General features: G+C 33.3%; 1 protein-coding gene across 1 annotated transcript in view; it reads right to left on the reverse strand.

Moving 5' to 3' along the window:
• Positions 1–277: 277 nt before the first annotated feature.
• The window catches only part of MEI4 (meiotic double-stranded break formation protein 4), a 222041-nt gene continuing 199195 nt past the window's right edge, over positions 278–23123 (reverse strand). Inside the window, exon 5 of the mRNA XM_012471784.3 lies at positions 278–535. Coding sequence (XP_012327207.2) covers positions 278–535 — 258 coding nt within the window. The remainder of the gene's footprint in view (positions 536–23123) is intronic.

The raw sequence follows: 23123 nt of genomic DNA on the forward strand, positions 1-23123 counted from the left end.
AGAATAACAGAGCTAAACTACATTGAATGAAATAAGATACAGTTACATAGGAAAAAGGATGGCACTACCAACTGAAACTGGCTGATTTTAGTATAGACATATGACTCACAAAATTTCATGCACATTTAAGACTAACCATTAAGTTGAATTGATAATTATGTTTAGAGATCAATTCTAAAATTCTAATTAAAATATTTTTGAAAATCTTTTCAGTATGAGATTTTCATATATTCTACTTTATTGTGCTTCTAACGTGGTAAATTGCTAAGAAACTGAGCTATTTTTTAAGAGTTTCTATCTCTGCTGAGTTCAAAAGAATGCCCACTCTCCATAAATAAAAAGTAAATAAAGGAAATGCATCAGAAAGTTGGATAATAATGTCATCATGCTTCTGAAGGAATTTCTTGATTTCTTTGTCATCATGACCTATACTTGAATTGTTGCCTTCTTTGGTTTCCTTTTGAAGAAGCTGCTCCAGAACCCAGAAAAGGTAGAAAATGCTTTCATAGCGTGTCACATCATAACTGGCTTGTTCCTACAAATAAACAACAAACTCCTTTAAAAATAATTGTTTATAAATTACCTAAGAAAAATTTCATATAAAGATACCATATTTTGAGGTAAAAGAAAAATATTTGATATATTTAACACCTTCTGTCAAAGATGGGGAAATTAAAAAAAAATTACTTTTTTCAAAGACTTTACAGTCATGGTGAATGACTTTTCTTTCTTGATGGTTCATGAAGCTATAAGTCCTTTCTCTGCATTCTTGCAGAGAATACTAAAATGAATCTAAGAATATTTGGCAAGAAGCCTTACCAATGACTTGGCAAGGAGTCATACCAGTGTTGAGTGTTAAATTCAATCTTTTGCTAAAACTTTTTAATTCATGGTACTTATTTTGATATTAAACAATCCTAGAATAGGCAGAGTAATTATCTGTAGGTGACCAGATGTTATATCATCCTGAATCTAACTGATACAACTCAGGGAGTGGTAACATTAAATCATATACATAGTCATGAGGAGAAATGTAGATGCACCTTGTAGAATTTTAATTTGGTATAGATGCTTGAATGTGAGATAAGTCAAAAAAAGGCCTAAACATGAGACAATAGCAAGCATAAGATGAGAGAATAACAGAATCAGTTAAGAAAAAAAACTGGCTTTATCATTAGCTAATTAATTAAGAAATGTGTCAGAAGCTCTATGAGGTGAGCAGATTGCTTATCACTATTTTATAGGCAAGGAAATGGAACCTCTGAAAATTAGACTAATTAGAACTCAAATCCCCAGATCCTAACCAGGAACTTTTTTTTTCTCATACATTTTGTTCAAGTTCATTAAGAAAGTATTAACATTGGGAAAAAAGAACACTGTTGGAAACATTTATGGAATCTATTCACTGTATTAATGCAAAAATGAAAGAACATTGTTTTAGAGCTGGGACAAATATATTCTTCAATAAGGTGTCCCAATAAGCAGAGTAAGATATATACAGGCATACCTCATTTTAGTGTGCTTTACATTACTGCACTAAGATATTGCAATTTTTTCAAATTGAAGGTTGGTGGCAACGCTGTATCAAACTAGTCTATCAGAGTCAATTTTCCAATAGCATGTGCTCACTTTGTATCTGTGTCACATATTGGTAATTATCACAGTATTTCAAACTTTTCATTATTACTTTATCTGTTACAGTGATCTGTGATCAGTTACCTTTGATGTTACTACTTTGTTTTGAAATACCACAAACCATGCCCATATCATATGGTGAACTTAACTGGTAAGTGTGTGTGTTCTGACTGCTTTACCAATTGGCCATTACCCATCTCCCTTACTCTCCTTAGGCCTTCTTATTCTCTGAGATGAAAAAATATTGAAATCAGGCCAATTAATAACCTACAAATGGCCTCTAAGTGCTCAAGTGAAAGAAAGATTTCACTGTCTCCCATTTTAAATCAAAAGCTAGGAATGATTAAGCTTAGTGAAGAAGGCTTGTCAAAAGCTGAGACAGGCCAAACTCTAAGACTTGTGTCAAAGTTGACCAAGTTGTAAATTAAAAAAAAAAAAAAAAAACAGTTATTTAAGGAAATTAAAAGTACTCTTCCAGTGAACACACATATAAGAAGGGTAAACAGCCCTGCTGGTAATATAGAGAAAATTTTAGTGGTCTGGATACAAGATACAAGATCAAACCAATCACAATATTCACTGAAGCCAATACCTGAACCAGAGAAAAAAGGCCTAACTCTTCAATTTTATGAAAGCTGAGAAAGGTGAGGAAGCTGCAGAAGAAAACTCTGAAGGTAGCAGAGGCTGGTTCATGAGGCTTAGAGAAGGAGTCACCTTTATACAAAAGTACAAGGTGAACCAACAAAATGCTGATACAGAAGCTGCAGAAAGTTATCAAGAAGTTATAGGTAAGATATAGGAAGATTTATTAATGAAGGTGACTACACTAAACAACAGTTGCTCAATGTAGATGAAACAGCCTTCTATTGAAAGAAGATGCCATCTAGGAATTTTGTAGCTACAGAGGAGATACAAATGCTTAGCTTCAAAGGATTGGCTGACTACTGTTAAAGATTAATGCAGTTGGTGGCTTGAAGTTGAAGCCAGTGCACATCTACCATTCCAAAAATTATGCCATGTATGTACCTATGCAATAATCTTGTATGTTCTTCACTTTTACACCAAAACCTAAAATGCAATAATACATATATTTAAAAAATTACAGAACCCTTAAGTATTATGCTAAATCTACTCTGGCTGCAATCTATCAATAAAACAACAGGCATGGAGGAAAGCATTATTTACTGAATATTTTAAGCCTATTATTGAGACTTACTGCTCAGAAAAAAAGATTCCTTTCAAAAGATTACTGATAATTGACAATATACCTGATCATCGAAGAGCTCTGATGGATATATATAATGCTTTAATATCTGCTAACACATTTGTTATGGAGCCCATGGATCAAGGAGTAATTTTTATTTACAAGTCTTATTATTTAAGAAACTTATTTTATAAGGTTATATCTAACATGGATACTGATTCCTCTGATGAGTATGGGCAAAGTAAATTGGAAACCTTCTGGAAGGGATTCATCATTCTAGATGTCATTAAGAAGATATGTAATTCATGAAAGGAGTAAAAATATCAGCATTAACAGGAGTTTGGAAGAATTTGACTCTAACTCTTATTGGATGACTTTGATGGCTTCAAGACTTCAGTGGAGGAAGTCATTGCAGATGTGGTGAAAATAGCAAGTGGAACAAAATTAGAGGTGGAGCCTGAAAATGTGACAGAATTGCTGCAATCTTATAATAAAACTTGAATGGATACATACTGGTTTCTTACGGATAAGCAAAAAAAGTGAGTTATGGATATGGAATCTTCTCTTTGTTAGTATTCTATAAATATTGTTGAAATGACAATAAGGTTAGAATACTATATAAAATTAGTAGTTAAAGCCATGGAGGAAATAAAAAACAATACTAATACTGCTTACAGTGTAAGAAACATATGACAACCACACAATGCATGCACCTAGAATTTGATCAACATCAACTAAACCAACCAACACCATGTGCCTTATACAACCAAATTCATGGATTCATCTTTAGGAAAAAGTCATCTACTAAAAAAGCAAATTTCAAAAATGGGAAAAAGCATCTCATATACCATATGTTAAAGTAGGAACATAAGAAACATGAAAAAGGAAAGATTATGCCTCTAAACATAGTAATTCTCCAGCAACAAATTATAATAGAAAATAAATGTATTAAATCCTAGAAAAGGAATTCAAAATATCAGTTTTTAAAAAGCTCAATGAGAGAACACAGATAAATAACACAAAGAAATCAGAAAATAATTCATTATATAAATGAGAAATTTATCAAATAGATAGGTATCATTAAAAAGAACTTAGGAGAAATTTTAGAACTGAATAATTCATTGAATAAAATACAAAATACATTTAAAAGCTTCAATCAACTAGATCAAGCAGAATTTAAAAGTCCAGAACCTGAAAATTGTTCTTTTGAAATGATCTACTCAGATGAAAATAAAGATGATAGAAAAAAAAAAGAATGAATAAAGAATATGTGACATTTGGCACATGATAAAGGAAACAAATATTTGTATTTCTAGTGACCCCAAATGCAAAGGGAGAACCAAAGGGAGAGAAAAGCAATTTGACAAAATAATAGCTGAAAACTTCTCAAGTCTATTTTAAATAGAGATTTAGACAGCCAAACACAGGAAACTCAGAGGTCCCCAAAGAGATAGAATTCAGAAAGTTCTTCCTCACAGTACATTACAATGCAGTAAAAAGAAACAAAGAAGGTCATTATATAAAGGAACCAACTAGAAAGAAGAGATACTGATTCTAAACAAATATGCACCCCACACACAAGATCAACTAGATATACATAATAATACTTACATCAGATAAAACTGTAAAAATTCAGAGACAAAGACAGCAATAGCAAGAGAAAAGCCCATGGTCACTTTTAATGAACACTCATCATATAAACAGTGAATTTCTTAGCAGAAACCTTACAGGCCAAGAGAGAAGAGAATAATTTAATCAAAGTTTAAAAAAAGGAAAATAATTCTGCCATTCAAGAAAAATATACCCAATAAAGATATTCTTCATAAAGAGAAATTATTTCCCAGACAAGCAAAAGCTGATGAAATTCACCATTAGACTGACCCTACAAGAAATGCTGAAAAAAGTCTTATAACCAGAAATGAAATAATGATATCTACCATTATGAAAACACACAAAAGTTTATTATGCACTAGTAGAGCAAACGAATAAAGAAGACAAATAACTTAAATGGTACCAATACAGAAAACTGCCAAATCACAATAAAAAGCTAACAGATAAAAGGAAAGGAACAAAAGATACATAAAACAGCCAGAAATCAATTAATAAAATGGCAGGACTAAGCCATCATATATTAACAACAACCTTGAATATAAACAGATTAAACTTTCCACTTAAAAGATATAGATTGGCTGAAGGGATTTAAAAACATCACCCAACTATATGCTGCTTACAAGAAACTCATCTCACCGGTAAAGACACATACAGACTGAAAATAAAACTATAGAAAAAAAATTCAATGCAAATGAGAAGTCAAAAGGAGCAGGAGAAGTGATACTTAGATAAAATAGACTTTAAGTTAAAAAAATTGAAAAGAAAGAAGTCAATCTATGGTGATAAAGGTACAATTTACCAAGAGGATAAAACAATTTTAAGCATATATGTACCCAACACCATCGTCTACAGATATATAATGCAAATATTATCAGATCTAAGGAGAGAGATAGGTTACAATACATCAATAGTTGGGAACTTCAACAACCCACTCTAAGCATTAGACAGAGTATCCAGACAGAAAACAAAAAGAAGTATTGGATGTAAACTGAACATTAGACCAAATGGACCTAACAGACACTTACAGAACATATCTTGCATGAATACAAGTTCTTCTTATCAGTACATGGAATATTCTCCAGGACTGACCATGTTAGTACACAAAAGAGGAACTTTAGAAATGGAAAAACTACATTGAAATTAAATAACATGTGCTTGAATGGGCATTAGGTCAAGAAAATATTAAGAACAAAATTTTTAAAATGTCTTGAAACAAATAAAAATCAATACTCAACATATCAAAACATACAGGATATGGCAAAATCAGTGCTGAAAGTTTATAGTAATAAAACCCTATATAAAAAGGTAGAAAGATTTCAAACAATCTAATGATGTAGTTCAAGAAAGTAGGAAAACAAGAACAAACCAAATCAATTCTTAATAGAAAAAAAAAATAAAGATCAGAGCAGAACTGATAAAATAGGAACTCATACAAACAACATAAAAGATCAACAAAAGTTTTTTTTTTTTTAAACTAAACAAAATCAATAATCTGTTATCTAGGCTAATTAAGAAAAAAAAAGGAATATCCAAATAAATACAATCAAAAATGAAAAGGGAGACATTGCAACAAATACTACAAAAATACAAAAGATCATCATGGACTATTATGAACAACTATACATTAACAAAATGGATAATCTTGAGGAGATAAATAAATCCTGGATACAAACAATCTGCTAAGATTGATTCAGGAAGAAATAGAAAACTTTGACAGATCAATCACAAGTAATTAAATTGAATTAGTAATAAAAACATCTTCCAACACAAAAAGAGGTCAGCACTGGATGGATTCACTGTTGAACTCTATTAAACTTATAAAGAGTAACACAAATTATCCTCAAACTCTTCCAAATAACTGAAGAGGAGTGAATTCTCCCTAACTCATTCTATGAGACCAGCATTACCCTAATACCAAATCCAGACAAGGCTGTAACATATAAATAACACTACAGGTCAATATGCCTAATGAACAGAGTTGCAAAAATAATCCACAATATGCTAGAAAACCAATTACACAGTACATCAAAAGAAAAATACACCATGATCAAGTAGAATTCATCCCAGGAATGCAAGGATAGTTCAATATATGTAAATCAATAAATATAATACATTACATCAATGGAATAAAGGACAAAACCCATGTGATCATCTCAATAGATGAAGATAAAACATTTGATTACATTCAACATCTTTTCATAATGAGAAAGTTCAATAAACTAGCCATAGAAGGAACATACTTCAATATAATAAAAGCCATATATGATAATCCCACAGCTAACATCAGACTAAATAGAGAAAATCTGAAAGCTTTCCCTTTAGGTACTGGAACAAGTGATGGATGGCTAGTTTAACAATAACATTTTTATTCCACATAATACTAGAAGTCCTAGCCAGAGCAATTAGGCAAGAGAAATAAATAAAATGCATTCAAATTAGAAAAGAGGAAGTCAAACTGTTCCTTAAGGCAAATGGTATCTTTTATCTAGAAAAACCTAATGACTCCACCAAAAATTCTTAGATCTAATAAACTCAGTAAAGTTGCAGAAAACTGAAACAACATACAAATCCCTGTAGAATTTCTAAACACTAATAACCAACTTATTGAGAAAGATATCAAGGTGATAGTCTCATTTAAAATAGCTATAAAAAATACCCAGAAATACATGTAACCATAGTGGTTAAAGACCTTTACAAGGACAACTACAAAATACTGATAATAAAAATGGAAGAGAACACAGATAAATGGACAGACATCCCATTCTCATGGATAGGAATAATTAACATTAAAATAATCACACTACTAAAAGTAATATATAGATTCAATGCAATCCTTTTCAAAATACCAATGTCAAGAAACAATCCTAAAATGCACTTGTAAACCAAAAGGAACCCAAATAACCAAAGCAATTCTGAGAAAAAAGAGCAAAGCTGGAGAGACCACACTACCTGACTTCCAACTATATTATAATGATTAAGTAACCAAAACAACATAGCATTGATATAAAAGCATACATAGACAAATTCAACAGAATAATGAATGTAGAAATAATTTCCTTTATTTATAGCCAACTGATTTTCAACAAAGATATCAAGAACATCATTGGAAAAAGGACACCCTCTTTAGTAAATGGTGTTAAATAAGTTGTATATCAATAAGTGAAAGAATGAAAATGGGTCCCACTACCTCTCCATATACAAAAGTCAACTCAAGATCAATTAAAGACTTAAATGTAATCCCTGAAACTATGAAACGACTATAAGAAAACAAAGAAAACACTTCAGTACATTTGTCTAGGCAAAAATTTTCAGGCAAAGACCTCAAAAACACAGGCAACAACACCAAAAAGAGAAATGCATTCCTGTGTTCATTACAGCACTACTCACAATAGCAAGTAAAAGAAATCAACCTGGATGCCCGTCAACAGTGGAGTGGATAAAGAAGATTATATATATGGACATGCTTTTGTGTATATATATACATAAAATCTTTTATCTAGAAAATGGAATATATATATACCATGGAATACTATTGCAGCTATAAAAAGAGAACAAAACCATGTCTTTTACAGCAGTGCAAATGCAGCTAGAGGCCATTACCTAAGCAAATTAACGCAGGAAGAGAAAACCAAATACCACACATTTTCACATATAAGTGGAAGCTAAACATTGAGTACACATGGACATCAAGATGGAAACAGTAGACACTAGGGACTACTATAGCAGTTAGGGTGAGAGGGAAGGGGTAATAACTGAACAACAACCTAGGTATGCTCACTACCTAGGTGAAAAGATCATTTGTATACCAAACCTCAGTGATACACAATTTATATATCTAATAAACCTGCACATGTACCCCATGAAGCTAAAGTGAAAGTTAGAAAAAAAATTTGATTTGGACTATAGTGAACTAAGAAGTTTCTGCATAGCAAAGGAAATTATCAACAGAGAGCAGAGGTAACTTACAGAATGAGAGAATATATTTACAAACTGTTGATCTAAAAAAGGAACTAATATCCAGAGTATACAAGAAACTCAAAACAATACAACAATAAAAAATAAATAATTCAACTAAGTGGGCAAAGGACATGAGCTAACATGTCTTAGTAGGAGACATACAAATGGGCAACAGTTATACAAACAAAAAATGCTCTACATAATCATCAGGGAAATGCAAATAAAAACTACAATGTGATCCATCTTATCCCAGTTAGAATCACTATTATTAAGAAGACAAACATACAAAAACAGAAGCTGGTGAGAAAGTGGACAAAAATGGAATGTTTATGTACTGTTAGTAGGAATGCAAATTAGTGTCGCCATGGAAAGCAATATGGTGATTTCTCAAAAAACTAGAATAGAATTACAATACAATACAACAGTGCCACTACTATTTGTCCAAAGGAAAATAAATCAGTATATATAAAGGATACCTGTGTCCTCATGTTTACTGGAACACTATTCCCAATAGCCAAGATCTAGAATCTATCTAAGCATTTATCAACAGAAGAATGTATAAATGTCTTAGACACTGTAGTGCACAGTCATACAGAGCGAGTTCAGATGTTTCTCTTTGAAGTCATGGTCTCTTGAGTATGCCCATGCTCTGGGTGTAAGCATAGTCACCATAGAGAGCTATGTCCTGTGAACTCTGAGCCTGCCTTCTTTTTTGGCTTCCCAGGTGTTTCATAATCACCCATGCCTTGCATACAGTTATCAATGTGGCAATGGATGAACCTGTGCCCTGAGCCCAGTGCCATTACTGCCCCAGACTCGAGAGTCATTATTCCCTCCTTGCAAGCCTGTCCTTGAGGCCTCAGCCCTGTGTTTGATCCACTCATCAGATTCCAGTGCCACCACAAATATGAAAGGGCTAGCAAACTTAACCCAATGCCAAAATAGATTGCTTCAATTACATCTTCTCCAGCAGGAAAATAAAAGACTGAAAGACCTAGTAGTGACTGTTATTAAAGGTCCCAGCAATTCTCACCACAACTGCAGATATCCACAGTATTGGCTGCTATTATGGAGAGATTAAAATTCTATTTAAAAAATTCTGGAGCTGAAAATACAATAAAATGAAAAATACAATTAATATTTTCAATAGCAGAATGCATCAACATAGAAAAAAAAGGTTGAAAGACAAGTTATTTGAAAATATATAAAGAAAAGAAGAAAACAATTTATGGAACAGATTCAAAAGATCAAATATTGTAAATTATGAGTTAAAGAAGAGAAAGAGAAATATTAAAGCACAGAAATCTTATATTATTTAAAAAGCTGAAAATTTCTACAATCTATGGAAAGATAAATTTTCTGATACATAAAGGGCAAAGGTAATCACATTCAATCTAAACAAAACTGTACAAAGAAATATTATGACCAAAGATTCAAAAATCAAAGTCAAAGTGAGGATCATGAGAGTAGCAAGAAAAAGAAGCATATCACATATAAGGGGTTTTCAGTAAGGCTATGAACAGAATCTCAGAATTCTTAGAGGTCAGAAGAGACAGATAATGTATACAAAATGCCCAGAAACAAACAACCCCCCAAAACAACAACAACAACAAACTGCAAACCAAGAATAATTTATCTGGCAAAGAAGCTGTCTTTCAGAAATGAATGAGAGATAAGGATTTTCCAAGATAAAAACTGAGTTCATCACCCCAGAACTGCCTTAGAAATTGTGAAAAGGAATTATTTAAAGTAAGAAAATGATGCTAATAGTAACCTAAAACATGAAAGTATAAAACTCACTGGTAACAAGTAAGTACAAAGTAAAATTCAGAATATTCTAATACTGTAAGAATGGGGTGTAAATCACTTAAATCTTTAGTATGAAGCTTAAAAGAGAAAAATACTAGAAATAATATGAGATAAAATAATCTGTTAAAGGATACACAATATAAAAAGATGCAAATTGTGAGAATGAAAACATAAAATGTGGGCAAAGAGTAAAAGTGCAAAATTTTTTATAAAATAAAAGTTAAGTTTTATTTAAAATAGCAAAGACATGGAATCAACCTAACTGCTCATCAACAGTAGCCTGGATAAAGAAAATATGGTGCATATACCCCATGGAATATTATGCAGTCACAAAAATGAATGAGTTCATGTCCTTTGCAGCAACATGGATGGAGCTGAAGGCCATTATCCTAAGTGAATTAAGACAGGAACAGAAAACCAAATACTGTATATTCTCATTTATAAGTGGGAGCTAAATATTGAGTACAAATGGACAAAATCAGAAGACCAATGATACTGGGGCCTACTTGAGAGTGTGGGGGTAGGAGGAGAGTGAGGATTGAAAAACTACGTGTTGAGTACTATGCTTATTACCTACATGAAAAAATATGGTGTATACCAAAGCCCTATGACACGCAATTTACCCATGTAACAAACCTGCACATGTACTCCCTGAACCTAAAATAAAAGTTGGAAAGAAAATTAAAGCTACATTGTTGTCAGCTTAAAACATACTGTTATATAACTATAAGATGCTTTATGTAAGTCTTATGGTAACCAGAAAGCAAAAAGCTTTGTAGATACACAAAAGATAAAAAGTAAAAATTCAAAGCATAACACTAGAGAAAAATATCTAATTACAAAGTGAGACTGTAAAAGAAGGAAAAAAATCTACAAAATAACTAGAAAACAACAAAATCACAGTACTAAGTTCTTACTTTGCTATAATTACTTGAAAGTAAATGGATTAAATTCTCCAATCCAAAACCACTGAGTGGCTGAATGGATAAAAAATATATTACCCAATTAAATGTTGCCTACAAGAGACTGACTTCACCTTTAAGTACATGGATATACTGAAAGTGGAGAGAAAGAAACAGATACTCCAGGCAAATGAAAACCAAATACAGAAAGGGTCGCTATACTATTAATAACATAAATGTGGCTACAAATGTAATGCACCACATTATCATAATGAAGAAAAAAAGCCATATGATAATCTGATACAGAAAAGGCATCTGGCAAAATTCAACATCATTTCATGCTAAAAACTTTCAATGAATTAGATATAGAAGGGACGTATCTCCACACAATAAAGGCTATATATGACAACTCCATAGTTAACATCATTTTCAATGGTATAAAGTTGAAAGTGTTTCCTCTAAGACCAAGTACAAGACAAGGATACCCACTCTTCCCACTTGTATTCAACAGAGTACACATGTTCCTCAACTTACGATGGGATTGTATTTGAATAAACCCATTGTAAGTTGAAAGTATTGTAAGTTCAAAATGTATTTAATAGATATAAACTATCAAACATCATATCTCAGCCTACCTTACCTTAAATATGCCAGAACACTTACATTAGCCTAAAGTTGGACAGAAAACATCTAACATAGAACGTATTTTATAATAAATTGTTGACTATCACACGTAATTCACTGAATAGTCCTCAAAGTGAAAAATAGAATGGTCGTATGAGTACTCGAAGTATGGTTTGTGCTGATATTGCATTGCTCTGACACTACTTTAAATTAAAATTTTGTAAGTTAACCATCATAAGACAGGGACTATCTGTATTGAAAGTCCTTGCCAGAGCATTTGGTCAAAAAATAAAATAAAATAAAAGGCATTCAATTAAGAAAGAAGTTAAACCATATCTGTTTGTAGACAATATAATCTTGTATATAGAAAACCCTAAAGACTCCATCAAAAAAATGTTACAATAAATAAGTGGAAGGTGTGAGCCCCAAAAATCTGAGACAGGTCTCAGTTAATTTAGAAAGTTAACTTTGCCAAAGTTGAGAACATATGTTTGTGACACAGCCTCAGAAGGTCCTGATGACATGTGCCCAAGGTGGTCAGAACACAGTTTGGTTTTATACATTCTAGGGAGACATGAGACAATCAACACATTCAAGATGAACATTGATTCAGTCTGGAAAGGTGGGACAACTTGAAGCAAAGGTGAGACTCGAAGCCAGGAGAGGGTTTTCCAGGTCATAGGTAGATAATATACAAATAGTTTTATTCTTCCAAGTTTCTGATTAGTCTCTCCAAAGGGGGCAATCAGATATGCATTTATCTCAGTGAGCAGAGGGGTGACTTTGGATAGAATGGGAGGCAGCTTGGCCCTAATCAGTTCCCAGCTTGACTTTTCACTTTAGCTTAGTGATTTGGAGGCCCCAAGATTTATTTTCCTTTCACAAAGAATACAAAATCAATATACAAAAATCAGCAGAGCTTTTATACACTAACAATGAATAAGCCAAACAGTAATCAAGAGAGTAATTCCATTCACAATAGCTACAAAAATCCAAAATACTTAGTAAAAATTTACCCAAGGAAGTGTAAAAACTATACATTAAAAACTACAAAATTCTGATTAAAGATATTGAAGAATATACAACTAAACCGAAAGATGCCCCGGGATCATGGACTGGAAGAATTAAATTGTTAAAATACCCACATTATCCCAAATAATATACAGATTCAATACAATTCCTATCAAAATTCCAATGAATTTTGCACAGAAAAAGAAAGATAAACAATTTTAATAATTGTATAGAGTTACAAAATACCTCAAATAGCCAAAGCAATCTTGAACAAATAGGGCAAAGCTGAATGCATCACACTGCCTGATTTCAAAATCTGCTACAAAGCTATAGAAAAAGAACAATCTCTTCAATGAACGGTGCTTGGAAAGCTGAATATTCCCATGTAGAATAAAATTAGACACTCATTTCACACCATATGTGAAAATCAACTCAAAATGGATAAAACATTTAAACTTAAGATCTGAAGCTATAAAACTGCTAGATAAAAAAGGAGAAAGCTCTATAACATTGGTCTCGGCAATTATTTTTTGGATATGATCCCAAAGTAGAGGCTAGAAAAGAAAAGCTAGTCAAATGGAATTATACTAACCTAAAAAGCTTCTACACAGCAAAGGAAACAGTAAACAGAATGAAGAAACAACATGCAGAATGGGAAAATATATTTTCAAATCATATACCTGGTAAAGGGTTAATATTCAAAATATATAAGAAAGTCAAACAATTCAATAGTAAGAAAATAAACAGCCTGATTGAAAAATGGGCAAAGGACCTGAACAGACGTTTCTCAAAAGATGACATACAAATAGCCAATAGGTATGTGAAACAATGCATTAACATTACCAATCATCAGGGAAATATAAATTAAAACCACAATGAGGTGCCACCTTATACCTGTTAGGATACTATCATCAAGAAGGTAAGAGATTACTGTTGGTGAGGGTATGGAGAAAAGGGAACCCTTGTAAACTCTTGGTTGGAATGTAGATTGCTGAGTCCTTATAGAAAACTGTGGAGAGATGCCTCTAAAAACTTTTTTTAAAGAATGTAGCAAGTCTATGATCCAGTAATTCTACTACTAAGTATATATCTAAAGGAAATAAAAATCACTATGCCAAAGTAATATCTGTACTACCATATTTATTGCAGCATTATTCATGATAACCAACATAAGGAATCAACCTATGTGTCCATCAACAGATGAATTGGTTGAAGAAAATGTACTATATATACACAATGAACTATTATTCAGCCTCAAGAAAGAAAATAAATCCTGTCATTCAGGATAACATGGATGAACCTGGAGAATATTATGTTAAGTGAAATTATCCAGGCACAAAAAGACAAATACCACACAATCTGACTTACATAGAGATACTAAAAAAGTTGAACTCAGGGAAACAGAGACTAAAATGTTGGTTACCAGAGACCAAGAAATAAGGGTACTGGGGAGAGGTCAAAGGACACAAAGTTTTTGTTAGATACAAGGAATGTCCATCATGGTAACTAAAATTAATAACAATATGTTATATATTTGAAAATTGTTTTTAAGTGTTCTTATCACAAACAAGTATAAGATGTAATGCATATTTTTTAAAATTCAAACCCATGTAATTGAATTTCTACCCTCTGTAAAAGAAATAATGGATTTGATCATAATTTGGCACAGCTAGTGTTATTCAGATACCACAGATAAAGTTAGTGTCAGTTACATCCAGCATCATTCACTAACAATTGCATACAGTAATTTATGGGGTATAATGCAAACAAATTAAAATTAAGGAGCATTTAGTTTTATTGTGTTTGCTTAGATCACCAATGCAGCAAAAATTCCAAATTATCTTTCTAGTTGTCAATGTCAACAAATTGGAAATAGATTTTTAATTTATTCAATTAGGTGCAAATAATATTCTCATTTTTCTGTAGATCTATTTTGAGTTAAATGGTGGGTGCTAAATCTCAAGAGGTTTGGAGGTTTGAGTTGGTGCTTTTTAATGTATACACTTATGAAAAAAATTTTCTATATACTATAAATATACATAATTTTTATCTTTCAATTGTAAGTTAGATAGAAGAGTGGTGGAAGCTGCCTTAGAAATTTCAGGCTAGGTTCTCCTTTGGTATATCCATTGTCTCTCTTATCTTATGTCATTTAATAAAAATAAAATGGTAGAGGCAAAATGAAAAATACACACAAACTAGCTCTTCGGTTCAATTGCAGTATACTCATACTCCTATAAAATTTGATAATATATCCATAGGTGATGTGTATTATGTGAATAATGTGTGTGTGTGTGTATACTATTCCCTTGATTTGAAATGGCTTTTATTATCAGTCTCCAATTAGCATCATCTTGAACAGCTTTCAGTACCTATCACAGATGCCATGTATCCATTGAGCCTTTCTTGAGCCCTATAATTTTAACTATTCTGCCTTATATTCTTTTTTTTTTTTTTTAAAGAAAGAAAGAAAAAGAATAAAGAAGAGGAGGAAAAAGGAAGAGAAAGAGAGAGAGAGAATGGGAGTATTGCTTTCTTGCCCAGGCTAGAATGCAGTTTAGTAATGGGTATTGAAAACCTCTTTTATACCAATAATTATACTTGATGTAAACAGGAAGGAATAAGGGAAGAAAATAACAAATAAACAGTCAATCAATATTTCATTTAAACCTATGAAATGCTATGTGATTACTGAGGAGTGATTTACTTCCAATTATGTAGTCACTTATGGAATAGGTGTGAGGTGGTAATGTATGTTTTATGTATTTGAAGTGGAGAGTTCTATAAATGTTTATTAAGTTTACTTGTTCCGGGTCTGAGTTCAAGTCCTGGATGTCCTTGTTAATTTTCTGTCTCGTTGATCTATAAAATCGTTAGCTCTTCTTGTTACATTGATCCTTTTGCCATTATGTAATGTCCTTCTTTGCCTCTTTTGCTCTTTGTTACTTTAAAGTCTACTTTATCAGAGGCGAGAATTGCATCTCCTGCTTTTTATTTGTTTATTTTTACTCTGATTGGTTGATAAATCTTCCTCCTTCTCTTTGTTTTGAGTCTTTGTGTATCGTTGCATGTGAGATGGGTCTGGATGCAGCAAACCAATGGGTTTTGGCTTTTTATCCAATTAGAATATATATAACTTTAATACTAGTATTTGATGCTAGCTGGCTGTTTTGCCCATTAGTTAGTGTAAATTTTTCGTTGTGTTAATGTTCTTTTCTTTTTGATATATTTTTGGAAAGGCTGATATTGGTTGTTCCTTTATAGGTATAGTGCTTCTTTCAGAAGCTCTTGTAAAGCAGGCCTGGTGGTGGTGAACTCTCTAAGTACTCGTTTGTTCGCAAAGGATTTAATTTTTCCTTCGATTATAAAGCTTAGTTTGGCTGGATAGGAAATTCTGGGTTGAAAGTTCTTTTCTTTAAGGATGTTAAATATTGGTCCCCACTCTTTTCTGGCTTGTAGGGTTTCTGCTGAGAGATCTGCTGTAAGTCTGATAGGTTTCCCTTTATGGGTAACCTGACCTTTCTCTCTGGCTGCCCTTAGTATTTTCTCCTTCATTTCAACCCTAATAAATCTGGCAATTATGTGCCTTGGGGTTGGTCTTCTTGAAGAATATCTTTGTGGTGTTCTCTGTATTACCTGGAGTTGAATATTACCCTGCCTTGCCAGGTTGGGAAAATTTTCCTGAATGATATCCTGAAGAGTATTTTCCAACTTGGATTCATTCTCTTCATCACATTCAGGTACACCTATCAAACGTAAATTAGGTCTTTTCACATAGTCCCATATTTCCTGGAGACTTTGCTCATTCCTTTTCATCCTTTTTTCTCCAATCTTGTCTTCTCGTTTCATTTCACTGAGCTGGTTCTTGACTTCTGATGTCCTTTCTTCTACTTGATCAATTCGACTGTTTAAACTTGTGCATGCTTCGCGAAGTTCTCATGTTGTGTTTTTCAGCTCCATCAACTCACTTATATTCCTCTCTAAATTGTCCATTCTCGTTAACATTTCGTCAAACCTTTTTTCAAGGTTCTTAGTTTCTTTGCATTGGGTTAGAACAAGTTCTTTTAATTCACAGAAGTTTCTTATCACCCACGTTTTGAAGCCTGCTTCTGTTATTGGAACACACTCGTAATCTATTAAGCCTTGTTCCGTTACTGATGAGGAATTGCGATCCCCTGTAGAGGGAGAGGTATTCTGATTTTGAGTATTCTCTGCCTTTTTATGCTGATTTCTTCCCTTCATTATATATTTATCCATCTGTTGTCTTTGTAATTACCGACTTTCTAACTAGGTCTCTGAGCAGACGTCCAACTTGTTGATTCCCAGCGCCGAAATCTGAGCAGTCCACTGCGCCGGCCAAAATAGCAGTGTTAAGATTGATGGTGCTTTTCTGCCCAGGAATCTCCGGACTCTGCACCAAAAACTGGCGTGCTAAGGCACCAGCGAAACCGCCGCGCCGGCCACAAGAGTCGCCCTGGTGACACGTGGGGCTCCTCTCCTGGGAATCTCCTGGTCCGTGAGCAACAAATATTCGTCTGAAAGTGTGGCGTCCTTTTGTTCTCTGCGCTTTCACTGGGAGCTAGGAGCCCGAGCTGCTAGTGATCAGCCATCTTGGATCTCTCCTCCTCTGCCTTATATTCTTGTTAGTTATACATTTGTTTTATTGCCTGTTTAGACTCTAAGCATATTGAGGGGAGCACATATATTCTTGTCACTATGGTTTCTAAAGAGTATACAGCAATGTCTTTCCTTTCCATAATAGATCCTCAATATATATTTATTGATTTGAACACGAATTGCAGTACTTTAAAAAGTTACAACTATATTTCCTTTCTACATATACCCAGTAATGAGATTGTTGTATCATATGGTAGTTATATTTATAATATTTTGAGGAATCTCCCTACTGTTTTCCATAATGTACTAATTTGAAATTTGAATGTACTAATTTGGATATACGAATTTGGATGTACTAATTTCATTTCCACCAACAGTGTATAAGAGTTCCCTTCACTCTGCATCCTTGCCAAAATTTTTTTTTTTTTTTACTTTTTGATAATAGAAAGTCTAACTGGGATGTGGTGATACTTCATTGTGGGTTTCTTCATTTTTTTCCTTTGCTGTTCAGAAGCTCTTTCGTTTGACATGATTCCATGTGTCTATTTTGGTTTTCATTGCCTGTACTTTTGAGGTCTTTAAAAAAAGAGTCTTTTATCAGTCCAATTACATGAAGTATTTTCTGGTTTTTTTTTCCTGATAGTTTCATAGTTTCAGGTTTTACATTTAAGTCAAAGAGACATCTGCATACCCATGTTTACTACAGCACTATTCACAATAGCCAAGATATAGAATCAATTCAAAATGCATATCTAATGATGAATGGATAAAGAAAATGTGTATATATGGAATACTATTCAGTCCTAAAACAGAATAAAATACTGTCATTTGCAACAACATTTGTGGCAACATGGTTGAAGTGATGGCTGAGACTCTTCCCCTTGTTTTAGAGTAACTTTTACATACTAGCTGTCAAGTTGGGACTTATCCACACCAGCACTGGAAAACATCCAATGCAGGTGGAACGTGCCCACCTAGAAAGCATCAAGGCGTTTTGCCTGAACATTCTTCCGGCAGCTGAATGAGCTCAATACTGAAGCAAGATGGCTGTGTATATCTGACACAATGCTATCAGTTTCTCTTTTCATTTAGGTCTTTTAGTTGGAAGAAAGCTGGAAAGGAAGATTTTATAATCCCATGATTAATTCTCTCATTATCTAATCACATTTTATATAATGGGGAGCTTTCTGAAAATAAAATAATTTTCTGGTTAAAAAAAATCACCAGATAGTAAGCAATATCAATTTCTCCTTCTTCCTCATAATCAGATTCCAGGTTCCAGATGACAATGGATCAGTTAAATATTTACATTATTGACTATCTTTTTATCTAATGTTGATTAAAGAGATGTAAGTATAAGTAACTGAGTTAGGCTTCTGGGAGAGCTCATTAATCACTGGAAAAGCACGTTCAAATGCACATTTCACGTTCCCCTTTATTAACATTCCTGCTTGAAAATATACATGCAGTGCTTGGAGATGGAATAGCCTCTTGCAAGCTTGAGAATGAGTGTCACCATGGATCAATAGAGAGGGTCGCATTCCCGACAGCAATGTGCAGCCCAATATACTCACACAGTATGGTTGTTCCTTTCCTGCACTATGCCACATTCCCGTCTTTCATTTTTGTCCTTTAAAATGGAAACCTTGAGAGTTCATCTAGGCAGGGAAGGAAATCTTCAGGTCCCTTACTCTTTAAAAGATGCTTCATTCTCTATCTCTGATACAGAAAAGACAGAGAAATCTAAAGGGACAAAAAGAAAGTCACATTCCTTGGATGCAAAAAAAAAAACAAACAAACAAACAAAACAGTGGAACAAAGGGTACTGTACATTTGAGGTTCAGCTTGTAGTATGGATGTTTATATTTAATGCTGTAAAATATAAACATGTAACAGCTCATTAAATCAATCTGATAATGAGTGCTAGCCAGGGACATGCAGAGCTGTAGTCTGATTTGTTCAGAAATAAGCGTGCTCCTATGGAAGGGGTAAAAGCACAACACAACATTTTTCTTACTCCTACAAAGGCAATAAGTAAAAGAAAATATTTAGCATATTACAGAGCAGAAAATCAAATCAAGGAGCATAGCCATATAACTTAAATGTTAAACTAAATGTTCACTGAATATAATATACAATTGGGTCAGCATCCTAGGTGCCAGATTTTATTAGACAGAAGCATTAAGTAGTAATAACTAAAATGAGTCATCTCTAAAAGAACACATTCAACGTAGTAGTTTAAACGAAAAGGTCAGTTGTCACCATGAGAATTCAATAGGAAACTTACCCTGACTTTTAATAAATTATCCTTTTTTATTTAGTAGAAGGTAAAGAAGGTAGTCGATTTTAGTCCAGAATTCTAGGGGGATGAAGTTAACTCCCTATTATCCATTTACTAATCAGCATGAAACTTCTGAAGCATAGGAGAAAGTACCGAAGCAGCTAACAAATAAGCAGGGGCTCAGCTAGGGGCCCAGTAAAGTAGAGCATCTGACCATGGCTTGCAACAGTGCTCAAATGCTCAAGAACAGAGTCAAAGAATCACATGCAAGTTATATACATATTTACATATATAAAATCAATGCACTCATGATTACAACAGAAGCACATACTGGTGTAAAAGTATGTTTCTTCCAAAGGTTGTGTTACATTCTTTCCCTCTCCCCATAACCTAGGTGTTGGACCTATACTGAGAGATTATAAAGCTCTGGTTAGAGTGGAGTACAGTTAATTAGGGGAAATTTCCTAGAGGTTACTATTGTGAGGCAGGGCAAAAAGTGAGTGAGGGGCATAGATTCATGAATCATCTTTTGATCCAAGCACCCAGCAAAGAAAAATGAAAAAGACTCCGTAAGTATTAATCCATGTCGCTTTATACAGATAACAGCAATTATTTGCCTAAAATGCTAAATCCAGGAGACTAGTTCTAAAGGCTTTATGTCTAGTATGTGTGGTAACTTTGATGAAAAGTTCTAAAACTGTTAATATTTTTGATCTTGATATTTTACACTTTTTTCCTATTGAAAACAATTCAACAAGTATGCAAATTGTATATATATTTGTGAAAGCAATATATATATAACATAAAAATTTTAAAAACTATGTCATTATATGGCTTGTTTAAAAATGATTTTCTTATTAATCTATTTTACTTACTTTTCACAAATCTATTTCTTGAAGTTGAATTTATATAACAAGGTAACAGCAAAATGAGTAAACTGAAAAATAAAAGCCTATGAAGAGGAGTTTGTACAAGAATCACAAAAAGAAAAAGGTATGTATTTGTCTAACACAAATATCAACTGAGACTCCCAATAAGAACATATGTGGCAGAGGCCCTTGTTGGTTGATATCTCTGAGAAATCAGAATGTTACTTTGTAAGTAATATTCTATGTAGAGAATTCCTTCTTTGTAAAGGAATACCATCAAATTAACATATATTAATTACTTTATTAAACCTCAGTTCAGTCATTTACTAGTTATATGATCTGGGCAAGTTATTTAATCTTTCTCAACTTCATGTTCCTCATCTAAAACTTGGAAATAAGAACAGTAACTCCTCCATTCAGTTGCTTGGAGGATGAAATTATATATTTAAACCACAGCAGAAGAGTATACATTTTTAAATAAGTATTATCTACTATCTGTTATCATTATCATTACTGTTATATTTTTACCCAAAGTGAAAAAATAAGAGTCTCAACTCTTAAGCTACTTTGTAACTAGGTAGAAATTACTAGTATTATTCAAATACACTGTGGTGAATTCTTGAAGCCATTTCAAGCTCATTGTGAACTGCTCGTCTAGAGATGGTATAAAGAACCTGAGAATGCATCATTATCTACTTGTCCCTATCAAGAAAGTCCTTCATAGACAGTAGTAATCTAGAAGACAATTCCTTTTTCTCTGGAAGGATGGTACTAAGGAATCTAAATATGAATTGACTTTTTAAAGCCTTTTTAATTTCAGAAGGCCATGAAGAAGGTGTAAGTGTGGGTTAAACAGAGTCTTATGAGATATGAACAACTAAAAAAAGGTCCATTCAACCAAGTGCCTATCTCTGACACCCTAATGTCAAACAACATTTTAAAAACAAGCTTGATTTCTTTATTTAAACATATTCTCTGGTTATCTGAATAATGTCAGATGGGAAAATTTGTTCAAGTCTATTCTAGAGGAAAGTTGATATGATTTCCTGATCCCTAAGTAATGTGCCTTTATAGTGTCTAAACCAACATCATCATAGATTAACTCCTAAGTGCCTTAAAAAATTTATCTTCACACATTTATCTGGTGAAATATCCTGTGATTTGACTCCCATTTACCACTTTCTTGGTCAACCAGATTGAGGAGACTGGTGGATATGGTGATAAAATAGATGCCACACTGATGTAAATTCGTGCAAAAACTGTACCTTGCAGCTACACTACTTTCTCAGTATCTCTGTCTTAATTATGTGGCTATCAACCCCACTTATAAGAAATTTCCTCTATTTTATACTACAATATTACAACAATCTAAAGCTGGAAATCTTTTTCAAGTACATATGAAAAGCAAATAGATCATTTATTAGCCTGGACTTCCATCATCACAATAGTTCTTAACAAAACAATAATGATCAGGCAATCTGTTTATTAATACAAGCGTTTATTATGTGAAAGAACAGGGTTCAGAAACTGGAATAAAAGCAGCTAAATTCTCTAAGGACTAGCTCAGTTGGTGTAACTTAGGAATTTAAAGCTTTACATGTCTGTGTGCGTTGCTCTACTCCCTCCCTTCCTATCACAAACATTTACTGGGTACTCTCATGTGCCTAACTCAATGGTAGGCACTGGGGACATAGAGATGAATAGAAAATGGTCTCCACTTGTAAGAGCTCCTAGTGTATATCTAGAGAGATAAAGAAGCAAATAAATAATGGCAATGCAGAGTACACACTGTGAATTATAAAAGAACTCTAAAGGGAATAGTTTTAGGGTGGGAGAAGATGCTGAAGGGCAGGAAATGAGCTGAAACATGAAGGATGATTCTGCAGACTCAGTTCCTTCTAGAGTATGGCAGGATTCTTGAGGAGAGGTGACTTGAAAATTGTTGTCAGCATAGGAAAAATATCTGTTTGGTTGCTACCAAGGAGTACCTGCTCTGCTTAGTGATGATGCACTCAGGCAAGGAGGAGGCAGAGAGCTTAAAGGGAGAGTAGGGAGAGGTGTCATTAATCTCTGAAACAACTCAGAATAATCTTTACAATTTAGCCTTCTGTAAAACAATGGGACCAGATTTGCCTGATGTGGGCAGTCAAGGGCCAAATAAGTTTTATGTGTTAACAAAACCTCAGAGTGTGTCGGGATCCATGAGGACTATAGTCAGTTAAATTTATATTTTTTTCTCTGAAGGAAGATATGGATAGACAAGAGGAAGCATAAATGCAGTATTTTGGGGACAGTATAAAATATTTCATTGTTAGGCTAGTAATTAAGACAGAGTTTGAGAAAAGAGATCAAAGCTGGTGAAATATACAGTATATATTGAAAAGTAGAGATCTGTATGTCCATTATTGATGGAAAACAAACATTTAAATAGTCAGCAAGGGTAAAATCAACAGGAAATAGTCTTCCTAGGACTCTGAAGATTTTCTAAAATAGCATCAAACTCTGCCCAACCAGGCAAAATACAGGAGGCCAGATTTGTTGGAAAAGTTCAGTGGCTGCCCAGCCAGGCAAAAACCACAGGCTAAAATCATTTCCTAGGGTTA

Source organism: Aotus nancymaae, unplaced genomic scaffold (assembly GCF_030222135.1).
Source record: "Aotus nancymaae isolate 86718 unplaced genomic scaffold, 86718_ANA_hifiasm-v0.15.2.pri h1tg000040l, whole genome shotgun sequence".
NCBI classification, from domain to species: domain Eukaryota; kingdom Metazoa; phylum Chordata; class Mammalia; order Primates; family Aotidae; genus Aotus; species Aotus nancymaae.